Below are 15,186 nucleotides of genomic sequence, written 5' to 3'. Positions count from 1 at the left end.
TTGCAAACCGCTGCAACCCAAAATGTCTGAAAATCAGGAAGCGCTTATTTATGCAAAATCAATTTTTAAAAAATCTGAGTTTTCCTGAACGCATCATTCCTGCTACCTCCGCCTTGCTAGTCGCAGCTAACGCGTCGGCTAATGTGGCTACAACGTCGACAGACGACGCTAAATAAGACGGGAAGTCGCCTGCGGGGGAAACAAAAAGACCAGGCCGCTGCTACGTTCTTAAATGGATTCATTAAAGCTATTTTATCAAAGGCGGACCGTCTTGTTCTCCCGACTTCATCGGCTATCGTAAATGTTAGCTGCGCAACGAGCCGCAGTGGCTAAGCTGTTTGTCGCCCAACGAATTAGCCGTGTGCTCGTAGCTTCCCGTTGCCCGGAGTGCTTCAATGAATGGAGGCCGACGTGCAAAGTGAAGACACCAGTCAACGACGTACGCCCGCTGCGAGCCCTCCCGTTGTTGTGGTCCAGCTCGGAGGAGGCACTGGCAAGAAGTGGAACGCGGACGTCACGCGTTATTTTGGTGGGGGAAGCCCGAGGAGCGAGCACGATTATGTTAGCTAATAAGCGACGGGGCCAACGGAGACGACGACAAGTGTAAATAACTTTTAGTTAGAAATGCATCATCATGGAGACTTCGTGCGCTGCACAGGTAAGGAGGCGAAGCGGCGGAGGGGTTAGCGGAAACACGCCGCGGACGGAGTCGTGAAGCCGGCGTGGATTTTGTTTTTGTTTTGTTTTGTTTTTTGCTCGTGGAAACTTCTTTTGTTGCTCTTCTCCTCGCCCGAAGTTTCGGCAGCGGGGCTGTGTTCATTGTGCTGCCGTCGTGGAGAGGGAGAAATGGTGGCGTTCCGGACCGACCCTGGCCTCCGTCCCAGGTAGGGGCAGTGTTGGTGAGGACTACCCCGGCCTGGCCCGCTGTTTTACGGATGATGGACACACAATAATCAGGGACACCTTGCTCGTTGTGTTTTCAAATACCCCATCATGGTACGACGGTTCATCGGGATGCTCTTTCACTGAAGTGATATATTTCCTGGGGGAGATTTTGACGGATCACGATGGACACGGAGGAAGTTCTCCCAAGAAGATCATCATTGCTGAAAAAAAAATAATCATGGACTGCTGAGATCAACTCTCTTTTTTTTTTATTAATCTCGCATTATTTTGATATTAAAAAGACACTTTGACTGGAAACACCCCGACATGTCTGCGTTCGCCGAGTTCGTCCCACCTCCCGAATGCCCGGTGTTTGAACCGAGTTGGGAGGATTTCTCGGATCCTTTAGGATTCATCAACAAAATCCGACCCATTGCAGAGAAAACGGGGATCTGCAAGATCCGACCACCCGAGGTAAACTCTCATATTCGGGAACATGGGATTAAAGTCTAATAGGGAGGGTTATTTTGTTTTTCCGGCGCTGGCTTACTTTGGGCCTGGCTGAATTTGGCGTAAGGCAAAGACGTTACTAGTTGCCATCAGGCCACTCTAATAGAGGTCAAATAAGGCTTAATGTCTCTGCACCCAGCTGGAAATGTTTTGGAGCTGTGTGACACCGGCTGGTGTGCTTCAGAAAAGTTTCATGCATTGCGATTTGCATTCGGCAGGACTGATCACTCATCGTTTGTTTACGTTTGACTTGTGGCTAGCTCAATTACCTTGCGTAAGGTTCAACGTTAGCGGCCAATATGCGCCACTGGCCCATAAGCAGGCCTGTTGCTCATGTCACACACACGTGAATAGATTATTTGTTGTATACAGTTAATTAATGTATACATTAATATCAAGGCCTATTGTGTCTTGCATTGTCTTTGTAAAAAAAAAAAAAGATCTTCAGGGCTGGAATAAATGTAAAAAAAAAGCTTAAAACAGGAAACTTTTGATTAAGACAGTGTACTGTGGACTGTGTTTTTTCCTTATAGACAAGCAATTATTTATATTTGTAATGTATAGTTGCTACTGTCACTTCCTCGTTTTTGTAATTGTTGGACTGAGACCTGGTATGTTTATTTCCCTGTCTATCAGGACTGGCAGCCTCCCTTTGCTTGTGAAGTACGCAACTTCCGCTTCACTCCCAGAGTGCAACGGCTGAATGAACTTGAGGTGAGTTTGCCAAAGAAAAAGATGCTTTCAAGGGATTAAAAATAGCATTGCTGCATCAAGATGTTCTCCATTTAAACTTTTAGGAATAACAATCAAATCCCTCCATCCAAATATTTTTTAGAAGTTCAACCTCAAGGTTGTGGGTGTCTGGATCCAATCCCGGGGGGGGGGAAACAAGTGGATAACTCGAGTCTGTCATAGGGCAAATATAGAGAGACAAACAGTCACAAATACTCATATTCACACTTATTCTAGATCCCAATTAACCTCAAATGCCTTCTTGTGCATATTGAGAGGAAACGAATGAGAACCTGCACACTCACAGAAAGGAGGATATACAAATTCAATGCAGAAAGAAGGACTCAAACATGGGATATTCACATATACAGCTTCTCCTGGAGGTATGTCTGTCTTTTATCAGTTTGGGACAGCGAGACGGCTCCAGTGTGACGGTTATCTGATTTTCTCATGACCAAGCAGTGAGCTACGATTTTGTAGCAAAGTCAGTCATTCATATTGTTGCTTGGGGTGCCTGAATGAGCGTATCTGCCCAACATTGAGTTCCTGTATTCATAATTTTCTAATCTCTCTCTCTCTCTCTCTCTCTCTCTCTTGTCAAGGCCCTCACTCGGGTTAAGCTTAACTTTTTGGATCAAATCGCAAAGTTCTGGGAATTACAGGGATCCAAGATTCGATTCCCTCACGTGGAGAGAAAAATCTTGGACCTTTATCAACTCAGCAAGGTAAAACCAGATCAGTTTGGAGAGCTTTTTATTGTGCCATTTGATGAATAGATATGGAAAAAAAAATTTTTTTCATTAGGTAGGTGGTGAGTTTTGATAGGTGCTTTCATTTTAATAACATTGCAACATTTGACTAGAGTTTTGTGACTGTTAAGTTTTTGTTGTATTATCATTGTTTATGACTGCAGTCGAACTCCTGCTTGCATTACAGATCGTTTCTTCTGAGGGCGGCTTTGAGACGGTGTGTAAAGACAAGATATGGTCCAAAGTGTCAAGTCGAATGGGGTTTCCACCTGGGAAAGGTGTCGGTTCACTTCTACGCTCGCATTACGAGAGAATACTTTACCCCTATGAGCTCTTCCAGTCAGGGGCAACGCTTACTGTGAGTACTGCTGGCTTTAGTTTGCCTTCAGTGTGTGCATTTGCTGCACAACATTTATCCATAACTAGGAATAGAGGAGTAGGAGAGCGTCCATGTCTATTCAAACACCCTGAACAGACACGTTTTTCTCAAACCACATTTGCTCTCATCTTTCCTATTCAAATCAGGGCCGCCACCGACTCTATGACGAGGGGAACGACGGAGAGGAAATGGATGAGGGGGTTGGCGAGGAAGCGGCGGAGGACTACGAGCAAGAGGATGAAGAGGAGAAGGAGAAGAACCGGGACAGCGATGCAGCGGAGACCAAAGACCAGCTTCACCCCGAGAGGCGGTCCAGACGCCTGAAGTCAGAGGTACAAAGTGAAACGAATAAAAAGCTGCTTGGAGGAACAAAAAAAAAACCCAAGCTGACTTTACCAATGTCATCAGCTAGTTATTGAAATGGTCCTTTGTTTCAGTGACTGTAATCCTTCATTCCTGTGCACAAGTGACACGTTTATCAAAGTTCAGTCGTTGCAACATTGACATCTTTCGCTTGCCTTGTCCCTCCTCTGTCTCTCTGTACTGTCAGCTGCAGCAGGCATTCTCACCAGAGGCCCTCATAAAATCTTGACCTTTTAGCAGGATGACTTTGTTTCACAGTTTGCTGTTGTTGTTTCTCCAGAGGGAAAACAAGGAGCCGAAAGGCCTCAAAATCTTCTCGACGAGTCCCAAGATGGTCGGCCTCGAGATTGTCTCAGCTGGTAAATGTCACTTTTTAAGCGACACGGGCTGTATCCAAGCCTTTTTCTTTTTTCTCTATTCTTCTTCATCAATCCTCCCCTCTTTTATTTAGATGATGGATTCAATAAGAAGCAGCGTCACCTCAAAGCTCAGGCTTTTGCCATCAAAATGAGACCACGCAAGGAGACTCTGGAGGTGAACTTTGTAAGTGGCATCCAAATATCTTCAGACTCTGCATCATTGTTGATGTTTATCTCCTTTTGCGCCACTCATTGATCTACAATTTCCATTACGCATCCCCCCCCCCCCAGATTGACCTTTATCTCTGCCTGGTGTGTGGACGAGGCGATGAGGAGGACCGGCTGCTGCTGTGTGACGGCTGCGATGACAGCTACCACACCTTCTGCCTGATCCCACCGCTGCAGGATATACCCAAAGGGGATTGGCGGTGCCCAAAGTGTGTTGCTGAGGTAATAATGACATAACGTCATAAAGGATTTTCACATATTCCCTTTTAGTTTCGTGAGACTTAAATTTGCGTCTTGAGTGATTATTGCATTTGGTGTCTGGATTCAGTTGCAGTTTGTTTGACAGAGACATGTGTATTGGACAGACTTCACTATTTGTACACAAAATCTATAATCATCAACATTGACTCATGACGCTTGATTGGCTCAATGAGGTGTCTCATGCTTATGATGCCCCCGAATGAAAGACCACCCCACTTTTTCCAGACCTATTTTCAGGGCGGGGAGAAAATCCCATATTTAGACCAATACAGTGACGTTCTCTTTTGTAGAAATTGATATGCGTTGTGTGGAGAGTGCATGATGTGTTTGCAGACTACAATAAAGTTGGTGTGTCTGGTCCCTCACAGGAGTGCAGTAAGCCCAGGGAGGCGTTTGGCTTCGAGCAGGCTGTGAGGGAGTACACTCTGCAAAGCTTTGGGGAGATGGCCGACCACTTCAAGTCCGACTATTTCAACATGCCCGTACATGTATGTAAAATCTGCCCAGTGAGTTAGAGTAATTCAGCAGCTCACATGCCTTTCAGTGATTGGGGAAAGCAAATGATTTTATTGGTCTTCTTGATGCCCTCAGATGGTCCCCACTGAGTTAGTAGAGAAGGAGTTCTGGCGTCTGGTCAGCAGCATCGAGGAGGATGTGATCGTGGAGTACGGCGCCGACATCAGCTCCAAGGACGTCGGCAGTGGTTTCCCTGTCAAGGACGGCAAGAGGAGGCTGCTGGGAGATGAGGAGGTGAGATGAGTATTTCCACAAGCCTTTCATAAGCTGTTGTTTCTTGTTCTGTCTTCGTATAACAAGTAATCTGCTTTGTACTGGAAACGCTAAACACCGAGTTCCATTAAGTATAAACACGGTATTTGCTCTGACACAACTAAAAAAAAAAATTTCTGACATCGTCTGCCAGGAGTATGCCAACTCAGGCTGGAACTTGAACAACATGCCTGTGCTCGAGCAGTCCGTGCTCACTCACATCAACGTAGACATCTCGGGCATGAAGGTACCGTGGCTATACGTGGGCATGTGTTTCTCCTCATTCTGCTGGCACATTGAGGACCACTGGAGTTACTCCATCAATTTCCTGCACTGGTGAGGGTCCACAAACTTGGAAACATTTCAGATGTGCTCCTGTGGCTGATCTCATTTCCTGTTGAATGTGGTGATTAATTCCCGTTTACCTGATTTGTAGGGGCGAGCCCAAGACTTGGTATGGTGTGCCAGCCTCTGCAGCGGAGAAACTCGAGGCTGTGATGAAAAAGCTGGCTCCAGAGCTGTTTGACTCCCAGCCTGACCTCCTCCATCAACTGGTCACCATCATGAATCCCAACATCCTCATGGAACACGGTGTCCCTGTATGTCGCCCTTGACCTGGGTTATTGTTGGATCTGCTTATATGTCTGTTATCAGCATTAATTATCAGTCTGATGTATATTTTCCCTCCAGGTGTACCGAACAAATCAATGTGCAGGGGAGTTTGTGGTTACTTTTCCCAGAGCTTACCACAGCGGCTTCAACCAGGGCTACAACTTTGCTGAGGCTGTCAACTTCTGCACAGCGGACTGGGTGAGGCTCAGAAGAAATGATCAATTCAGCCTTAAAAAGAAAATTCAATCAGAAAGGGTTTTAACTGTGTGTTTTCTTAATTTTTACCCCGTGTGCCTCAGTTACCAATGGGTCGCCAGTGTGTTGCTCATTACCGACGGCTCCGCCGGTACTGTGTGTTCTCCCACGAGGAGCTGCTGTGCAAGATGGCCGCTGATCCAGAGAGCCTAGATGTGGAGCTCGCTGCAGCCGTCTTCAAAGAAATTGGAGAGATGATGGAAGAAGAGACCAAACTCCGACAGGCTGTCCAGGAAATGGTAAAAAAAAATCTCCGTCGTCTCACAAGCCAATACTTTACAGAGACGTTGGCACCCTTAAGGCTTTTTCTTCTTTGTGTATTATTGGTGCAATAACGTTTCTGTCTCGCCTACAGGGGGTACTTTCATCAGATCAGGAGGTTTTTGAGCTTGTTCCAGATGATGAGCGCCAGTGCCACAAATGTAAGACGACCTGTTTCCTGTCAGCACTGACGTGTTCCTGCAGCCCTGACCGGCTGGTGTGTCTCCACCATGCGTCAGACCTCTGTGACTGTCCCCTTGGCAACAAGTGTCTTCGGTGAGTGGAAAACGACTGGAATTACAGTTTATGGTTAAGAAATATGACACTCTGTTGAGATCTTTTCATGTTGATACCGTCACTGTGTATTTTAGATATCGCTATGATCTAGAGGAGTTTCCTTCTATGCTGTATGGAGTAAAGATGCGGGCTCAGTCCTACGACACATGGGCAAAGAGGGTCAATGAGGCTTTGGCTGCTGACCAGAAAAACAAGAAAGGTGTTTATTTTTCTGTATTTAACAGGACATGAAACTGAATTTGAATAGAATGATTGTCAATTGTCGTCAGTTAATTGTTTGTCCGAAGTTATTTATGCCTTTCCGTTGTCTGACTTTGCCAGATCTCATTGAGCTCAAGGTTCTGCTGGAGGACGCAGAGGATAGAAAATATCCTGAAAACACTTTGTTCCGCCGCCTGCGGGAGATGGTGAAAGAGGCCGAGACGTGCTCCTCTGTAGCCCAGCTGCTGCTCAGCCGCAAGCAAAGGCACAGGTCTGCAGATAAAAATACTCGTAACTCCTGAATTTGGTCCACCTGAAAGGCAATCTAATGAATACTCTCAAACCAGCTGGGGACATGTCATCGATAGGCTGCACATACACACAACAGTATATACATGGGTTGTTTTTTTTCCAAATGAAAATGTATATCTTGGTGGAATTAAATTTCAATGTTTTTTTTCCCTTGTGCGTCTCCAGCAGTCGTTTACGTTCTGAAAGCAGCCGCAATCGTACTAAATTGACAGTGGATGAGCTGAAGGCCTTTGTAGACCAGCTCTACAGGCTGCCCTGCATCATCAGTCAGGCTCGACAAGTCAAAGTGAGTCCTCGTTTGTAAATACATTGAGCCGCACTCATACTTCCCTTTTCCTCTAAATGTGTCTCATCACCTCTTTTGTAATCAGGAGTTGCTGGAGAACGTGGAAGACTTCCACGAACGTTCCCAGGTGGCGCTGTCGGACGAGATGCCCGATTCCTCCAAGCTGCAGGCGCTGCTGGACCTGGGCAGCGGGCTGGACGTGGAGCTGCCAGAGCTGCCAAGACTCAAACAGGAGCTCCAGCAGGCCCGCTGGCTTGACGAGGTGAGTTTTCATCAGAGCTGCAGACTGTTTCCCTGCTTTTAATGAGTTGTTGTGATTGTGGTGTAATTTAACAGAGCTGCTGTGTTCTTGCTCGGCACAGCAGGGCATTCATGCTGCAATAATGAGAATAACCAGCATGTTTTTTTTGGTTGGTTAAAATCTGTGATATTGTTGTTTATATTTTCTTTTTTAGATTTCTGAAAGGACCTTTAAAAAAAAAAAAAAAAAAAAGCTACAACTATTATGAACCATCTGTATGAAACAGTTGTGATTAAAAAAAAAACTGAGGATTTTTTCTGTCTTGGTGTGAAATTAAACATTTATTCTGGATTTCCTTCTCAAACCCCAGGTACGCATCACCCTTGCTGAGCCCCACCGTGTCACTCTGGAACTAATGAAGAGGCTTATCGACTCTGGCGTGGGTCTGGCGCCCCACCATGCAGTCGAGAAGGCCATGGCTGAACTCCAGGAAATCCTCACCGTCTCAGAGAGATGGGAGGATAAAGCTCGTGCCTGCCTGCAGGCCAGGTAAGGGTTGACATGTGCAAAGATGGAAAACATAGTTCATATCCACACTCTTCTTTCTTTTTTTTTTTTTTTTTTTAAATAGGGTTACTTCCTAATAAATAGTCTAATTTTGTCCTCAGGCCTCGTCATAGCATGGTAACCCTGGAGAGCATAGTCCTGGAAGCAAGGAATATCCCAGCGTATCTGCCTAATATTTTGGCTCTGCGAGAGGCCTTGCAGAAAGCCAAGGACTGGACTGCCAAGGTGGAAGCCATCCAGAGTGGCAGTAGCTTCGCGTACTTGGAGCAGCTGGAGAGTTTGCTGGCGAGGGGTCGATCGATCCCCGTTCGGCTTGATCCGCTGGCTCAGGTGGAGTCTCAGGTGGCCGCAGCCCGAGCTTGGAGAGAGAGAACAGCTCGCACCTTTCTTAAGAAAAACTCTACCTACACGCTCCTGCAGGTGGGCCATCAGGAGATGAAGTGGCTTCTAAGGTCTGTCCATCTGGAATTCCAGTCAAACTTAAGTTGTGTGTATTTCCAGGTTCTCAGTCCTCGCGTGGACATCGGCGTGTATGGCAACAGCAAGAGCAAGAGAAAACGTGTCAAGGAGCTGATGGAGAAGGAGAGAGGCGGCTTTGATCCCGATGCGCTCAGCGACCTTGACGAAAGCCTCGAGGAGGCGCGAGAGCCCTCAACTGTGGTCGCAGCCTTTAAAGCCAAGGAGCAAAAGGAGGTGGACGCCATTCACTCGCTCCGAGCCGCCAACTTAGCCAAGATGGCCATGGCGGATCGCATCGAGGAGGTCAAGTTCTGCCTCTGTCGAAAGACTGCAAGCGGCTTCATGTTGCAGTGTGAACTTTGCAAGGACTGGTTTCACGGCGCGTGTGTGCCACTGCCCAAGACGGGAACTCAGAAGAAAGTGGGCGTGGGCTGGCAGAGCAATAGCAAAGAATCCAAATTCCTGTGTCCACTGTGCCAGCGGTCGAGGCGGCCGAGGCTCGAGACGATTCTGTCGCTGCTGGTTTCACTGCAGAAGTTGCCGGTGCGTCTGCCGGAGGGAGAAGCTCTCCAGTGTTTGACCGAGAGAGCGATGAGCTGGCAGGTTTGTAGGAGCATCTCGCTGTTTTTTTTTTTTTTTTTTTCCTTTTACATTTACATTACATCCTATCTTTTTGAAAATCTTGTTTTGAATCGCACTCAATCTGATCTACCAGGACCGAGCACGGCAGTCTCTCGCCACAGAGGAGCTGTCCTCGGCGCTGGCAAAGCTGTCTGTACTCAGTCAGCGTATGGTGGAGCAGGCAGCGCGGGAGAAAACCGAGAAGATCATCAATGCCGAACTGCAGAAAGCTGCAGCCAACCCTGATTTACAGGTACTTCAGGCTCCAACATTTTTAAGATTCCAGTACACTTGTCTTGATGTTGATATTGTATCCACGGTGCAAAAATGGAGTGCTCCAGAAGAGGGCATCAACATCCCTCTATCCATCCATAAAACCAGCTCCATCCCTTTGGATTGTTGGGGCTGGAGGCTCGCCAAGCTAAAGGCAAAAGGCTCACTATGCTTTGGATGACCCTCCAGCCTATCACAGAGCCGGCACAGGGAAACAGCGAATCACTCATGCACACATTTACACCTAAAGTCACTTTGCAGTCACCAATTAACAAGCTTGTGTTTGGTTGTGAGAAGAAACTGGAGTACCTTTCTTGCTATGAGGCAACAAAGGTTGTGACTGAACTCACTGCCCCCCTTGCGCACAAACATGAATGTCCACAAGACAACCAGATCGGACTGACCATGCATTTCAGGTGTAAAACCTCCAGCCATTTCTTTTGGTAGCTCTGCCCCAAATTCTGTCTTTGTATTTTCATTTAGTTTTGATTGCGATCATTTTTTCTTCTGTTTCTGTTGAATTCAGTTTCATTCATATTGTGACAAATGAATACAATTTGAAGAGAAATACCCAACTGTTCCTCTTGAGCAAGTATAGGCACCGGGACAAAGGTGGAGACTCCTGATGTAGGTACACAGAATAGTGGCCACACTATCTAGTTTTTGAAAAGGGAAGATTTAATCTAGTTTTATCTCATAGCATAATACAAAATACTTTTTTTTTTTTTTTTTAATTCTCATGTTTCTATTTCAGAGAAGTTTTGCTTGTTGTGAAACTGCTGCGGCGTTTGTGTTTGTTTCTCACAGGGCCACATCCAAACGTTTCAGCAGTCTGGGTTCAGCAGGGCTGCGTCGCCACGCCAATCTGTGGACTACGACGACGAGGAGACGGATTCGGATGAAGACATCAGGGAGACTTATGGTTATGACATGAAGGTTTGTACTGCAGCAGGAGTCCGTTTGGTTTGATTAAAAAAGGAATTCCGACACAATTCATTCGTATTGGCAAGAAAGAAACTGCAGCAATCCTAAAAATGCATTTCTCCCACATCTATCATAATAAGGGAATACAAGTTGGTTTATGTACATAGGAGTGTTTTTATGTTGTGTCGGCTTAACATGATGTTAATGAGGTTGGCAAGCTGGATTTGTGTACCAACGTTTCCTTGTCGTGTATCGTCTGCGTTCAGGACCCCGGCGAGGTGAAGCCCTACCTGTTCTGCGATGAGGAGATTCCGGTCAAGTCTGAGGAGGTGGTCAGTCACATGTGGCCCGCTGCCACGCCGTCCTTCTGCGCCGAGCACGCCTACTCCTCAGCCTCCAAGTCCTGCGTTCAAAGTAAGGACGACTTTTACCCGCGAGGATTGTCTCAAATACTCAAACCATTAAAGGCAGATTTCTTTTAGATTTTGCTGAATGAATTTCATAACCTTTTTTTTTTTTTCCCCTTACTCATTTCTTCAACTCCGTCGTGTTTGTAGACGTGAGCACGCCCAGGAAGCAGCCCAGGAAGACGCCTCTGGTTCCCCGTACTCTTGAGCCGCCAGTGCTGGAGCTGTCCCCGCAGGCTAAGGCCCAGCTGGAGGATCTGATGATGCTGGGAGACCTGCTGGAGGTGTCCCTGGATGAGACCCAGCACATCTGGAGGATCCTGCAGGCCACGCACCCTCCCTCCGAAGAGCGGTTCCTGCAGGTCATGGAGGTAAGGAGGCCATCTGTTGCACAACTCGAATGATCAGTTTGTACGAGGTCGAATGAATTATGGAAAAATGTGCCAGCAATACGCACAGACTTGGTATTTGGAATTAGTCATTTATTTTTTTGTTTCTCTTTCTTAAGCCTGATGACTCTCTGATGGAGAAACCTCTGAAGATCAAGCTTAAAGATTCAGAGAAGAAGAGGAAGCGGAAGTTGGAAAGAGCAGAGCACCACCACATGCTGATGGCCGCCGCCGCAGCCAGCGGAGCTTCCACGATGGGAGAAATCCGGCCGGCCAAATCTAAGGAGCTAAAAAGAGTCGGCCTGGAGCTGGGCCTCGGCGGCAAACCCAAGAAAAAGAAACTCAAACTCAACCTGGACAAGAACCGGGAGATGAAGCTGCTGGCCAAGCGATTAGCCAAGGAGGAGAAGGAGAGGAAGCGGAAAGAGAAGGCTGCCGCGAAGGCGGAAGCCATCAGGGAAGGGCTGGAGAAGAGGAAGGAGAAGAAGATTCTCGACATTCCTTCAAAGTACGATTGGTCAGGGGCCGAGGACTCCAATGACGAGAATGCAGTGTGTGCAGCAAAGAACTGCCAGAGACCGTGTAAAGATAAGGTGAGACACAACACCCCCCCCCCCCCTCAAAAAAAAAGATTTGAATTAATTTGGGTAGTGACTGTTTTCCATGGAGTTTATGCCCAAGTGTCTGTACCTCCGATCTGAGCTGCAGTGAAAGAGCCACAGGGGGTGAATCATAGATGATTGATGGACGCATCAACAGATTAGCGATTAACAGAAGTCATGTGACTGCACATCTTCCAAAACCGCAGTCCCGTGTTCAGTTGCTGTTTTACCACTTTATTTCATAGACATACAGACACGTCTCGCGTGATAATTACTGATGTATAATCTTGTGGCGACATTTCTTTGCTCATTTCAATTCACAAGGCAAGAAGTTGCATCGTACTTTCAGAACGACACTGAAAGTATTATAGGGCGAAACACAGCAGCAGGAACCTGCAGTCAAGCCTCCATTTCTTTTTTCTTTTTTTTTTGAGAAAGATTACCCTCGCATCAAACCCAAAGAGTGAAGGTGAACTGAAGGCTGAAGAAATCTGCAGATTACAGTGTTTGTCCAAGACACAATAATCTTTATTTATTTTAGATTGCCTTTTGTTGAAGTGCAGAAAATGTGAATGGTTTCAGAGTGTGCTCATACATATCGGATAGAAATATTTTTATCTTAAATATTTACAAAAACCTTTTGATTAAATTTAGGCTGTACGTAGCTCCTCGACTAAAGTTGGCTTTGACCACCCTGATATAAATTTTTTTATTACTGGCTGGATTAAGATGAGCTTTCTAATGAATGGTGTGAACATTTCCCTTGCGTACCCTCATGATCATTAATGAAATGTCCTTTTTTTTTTTTCCATCTTCTTCTTCACTGTGTGAACATGTCCGGTGGCTGTTACCGGTTCTTCTTGCCGACACTCCTGAGTCGTTTCCTGTGTCTACCTGGAGGTGACACAGCTTTTGTTTGCTTACGACAAGAGTTAATGACAAACATTTCTTCAAATGCACATCGTGTAACTTTATTGAATATCAACAGTTGATAACCGGACTGGAACACCTTAAAGAGAGTTACACATAACGCATTAACCAGACGCCCTGGAAGTGGTCCGTTCTGGACAACGCGCTGCAGACGGTCCACCAAGTTAACCAGTGGCTCGTTTCCATCTGCTGTGTGTGCGCGGGGGCAGCCAATCAGCGCAGCGCTATTGACCAACCTTCAACTGTGTCACTTATGTAGGAATGACGAAACTGTGAAAGTGCTGCCTTGAACCAGATTGGATGTGTGTCAGTGTTTCCTCAGCTATTTCCTTCTCAAAAAGAAAATGTCAACTGCATTTTCCTAGAATGTTGTTCTGTCTAAATGCTAATAGTTTTTCTTTTTTTTTTCCTCCTGATTTGTACCAAATAATTATGACGATCTGATGTGTCCTGTGTCGCTGTGGGTGTTCTGGGCTCTCGCGTCCAGTTTGAAGTGGGTTTGTTGCTGTGTCTTCTCTGGTATACACACCCGCTGCATTTAATTCAGAAAACGCCGCCTGAAACTGAATCGGCTTGCTGTGTGCTTTCAGTTGTGTTTGCACTTCACTGTGTTTACTTGATTCCAACCATGTGCAAGTCTTCAATACTGGTTTGCAGTTGCGGTTGCAGTCAGCGTGATCGTCTGTCCAGAGTCGGTGGCAAAGCAGAGAGGGCAACGAAACCAACTGGGCCTTTGTTTTGTGACACATTACATTCGGAAATTTTCTTCTTCTTATGGTGGAGAAGGATTGGAGACAACTGTAGAGGCTCTGAATGTTAAAGCAGTTCTGAATCTGTCTGTACACTGAGCATTGTGGTGGAATGAGGCGCCGTACAGCCCGGGTCCCGTCCACGTGCTGCTGTCGACCTGTTTATTCACCTCGTGCGTCACAACCTTCACTTCCTCTTCCTCATTGGACTGTTATAATTTAGCTGTACTTGAGAAAACTGAACTAAAGAGAAATGGAGATATGTATATATAAATATGTATACAGAGAGCGACACAGACCCCCGAAAAGTCTTATTTCGATTTTTTTCTTATTTGCACAATGTGCACAACAGTGTTTATATTGTTTGGTAGATCATCTGCAATCCAGAAGCGCCTCGCCAAATTCAAATTTTCGGTATCTCGCCATCATTAACCAAACAATGGCGAACTGGCCTGTTTTCATGCGTGCTGGTAAACAATACGAAGAAATTTAGCCTTCTTTCCAAAAGCACTGCCACTTTGTTTGTTTGGTTTTTCCAGGTCGACTGGGTCCAGTGCGACGGCGGCTGCGACGAGTGGTTCCACCAGGTCTGCGTGGGCGTGTCCTGCGAGATGGCCGAGAACGAAGACTACATCTGCATGGACTGCTCCCGGAAGGCCACGGGCGCCGGCGGCGGGATGACGGTGGAGGAGGTGCCGGAGGAGAGCGTGGTGGTGCTCACGACGTCGATGTGCGGCGTCGGTGGCGGCGGCGTCGGCGTCATGCAGAGCGTCCCCTCTTCCTCGGTGATGGCGTCGTGGTCCGCCGCCGCCACCGCCCACTTACATCCGGCGACTTCACACCAGCAACAGCAGGAGCCCCAGCAGGGCAGTTAGCGCTTATAAAAACTGTCCCAGTGACTTTGAGTACCTCAATCAAAAGCCAGTTTCCGGGGCTGGAGATCCAACCCGTGGGGTGGGGGGGGGAGTGACCTGTTATGAATCAAGCAATCGGAGGAGAGAGTCATGTTCTGTCTGAAGTACGAAGCACAAGAGGAAAGTTTCCATGTGGGTTCGGCTGGGCCACGTTCTCTTTACCGTGTTTATTCAGTCCTTCTGCAACAGTTTTAGGTGTAGAACCACTCGGGACAGCTTCCTACCAGTCCTCCCCTGAACAGTAACAAGGTGTTGGTATATTTACTTGCAGTCCAACAAACACTCACCTACTGTAATTCAGCTGTTGTATTCACCGCAAGCGGTGAGGCCGTCAGCCCCCCCCCTCCCGCCGGGACGACCTGACGCGCTCCCCGTCTGTCCTCCGCCAGGTCCCTCAAATTGTAACTTCTCAACACGTGAGTCTCAAACGATTAGCAGAAACAAGTGGTTGTACTGTAGTGGAATTATTTATAATGTACATAGCTTTCAAGCAATTAAACAAATGGTTTGTGGCTTTTGTTTTGTTTTCTCACCTTTAATAAACTATTCCTAGTCAAATGACTTTGAAATGGGACTTTTTTTTTGGGATACTTTATTTACTCAAAATCCAAAAAGATCTGAGCTAAATTGATGAGTCTAAGCTGCCTTCGGG

At 46.7% G+C, this 15,186-nt stretch overlaps 1 protein-coding gene across 4 annotated transcripts; it reads left to right on the top strand.

Moving 5' to 3' along the window:
* The first annotated feature begins 155 nt into the window (after positions 1-155).
* kdm5a (lysine demethylase 5A) lies at positions 156-15,072 on the top strand. 4 transcript variants are annotated; one of them, XM_080518433.1, is made up of 28 exons: positions 156-1,359; positions 2,032-2,109; positions 2,730-2,852; positions 3,064-3,234; positions 3,402-3,587; positions 3,899-3,977; positions 4,070-4,161; positions 4,269-4,427; positions 4,835-4,954; positions 5,058-5,216; positions 5,389-5,570; positions 5,671-5,833; positions 5,925-6,044; positions 6,146-6,340; positions 6,457-6,638; positions 6,734-6,858; positions 6,981-7,131; positions 7,341-7,458; positions 7,544-7,720; positions 8,070-8,248; positions 8,368-8,686; positions 8,768-9,328; positions 9,441-9,599; positions 10,427-10,555; positions 10,810-10,957; positions 11,101-11,321; positions 11,459-11,932; positions 14,160-15,072. In XM_080518433.1, the coding sequence occupies exons 1-28, from the start codon at positions 1,213-1,215 to the stop codon at positions 14,493-14,495; spliced, it is 5,253 nt and encodes a 1,750-aa protein (XP_080374559.1). In that variant the 5' UTR covers positions 156-1,212; the 3' UTR covers positions 14,496-15,072. The 4 variants fall into 4 exon arrangements, with proteins under 4 accessions (XP_080374559.1, XP_080374558.1, XP_080374557.1 ...); XM_080518432.1 differs by having other exon boundaries at positions 7,338-7,458; XM_080518431.1 differs by having other exon boundaries at positions 4,835-4,972.
* Positions 15,073-15,186: the final 114 nt, after the last annotated feature.

This window comes from Blennius ocellaris, assembly GCF_963422515.1.
Source record: "Blennius ocellaris genome assembly, chromosome: 22".
NCBI lineage: Eukaryota > Metazoa > Chordata > Actinopteri > Blenniiformes > Blenniidae > Blennius > Blennius ocellaris.
This window is presented reverse-complemented; position numbering and strand designations above follow the sequence as displayed.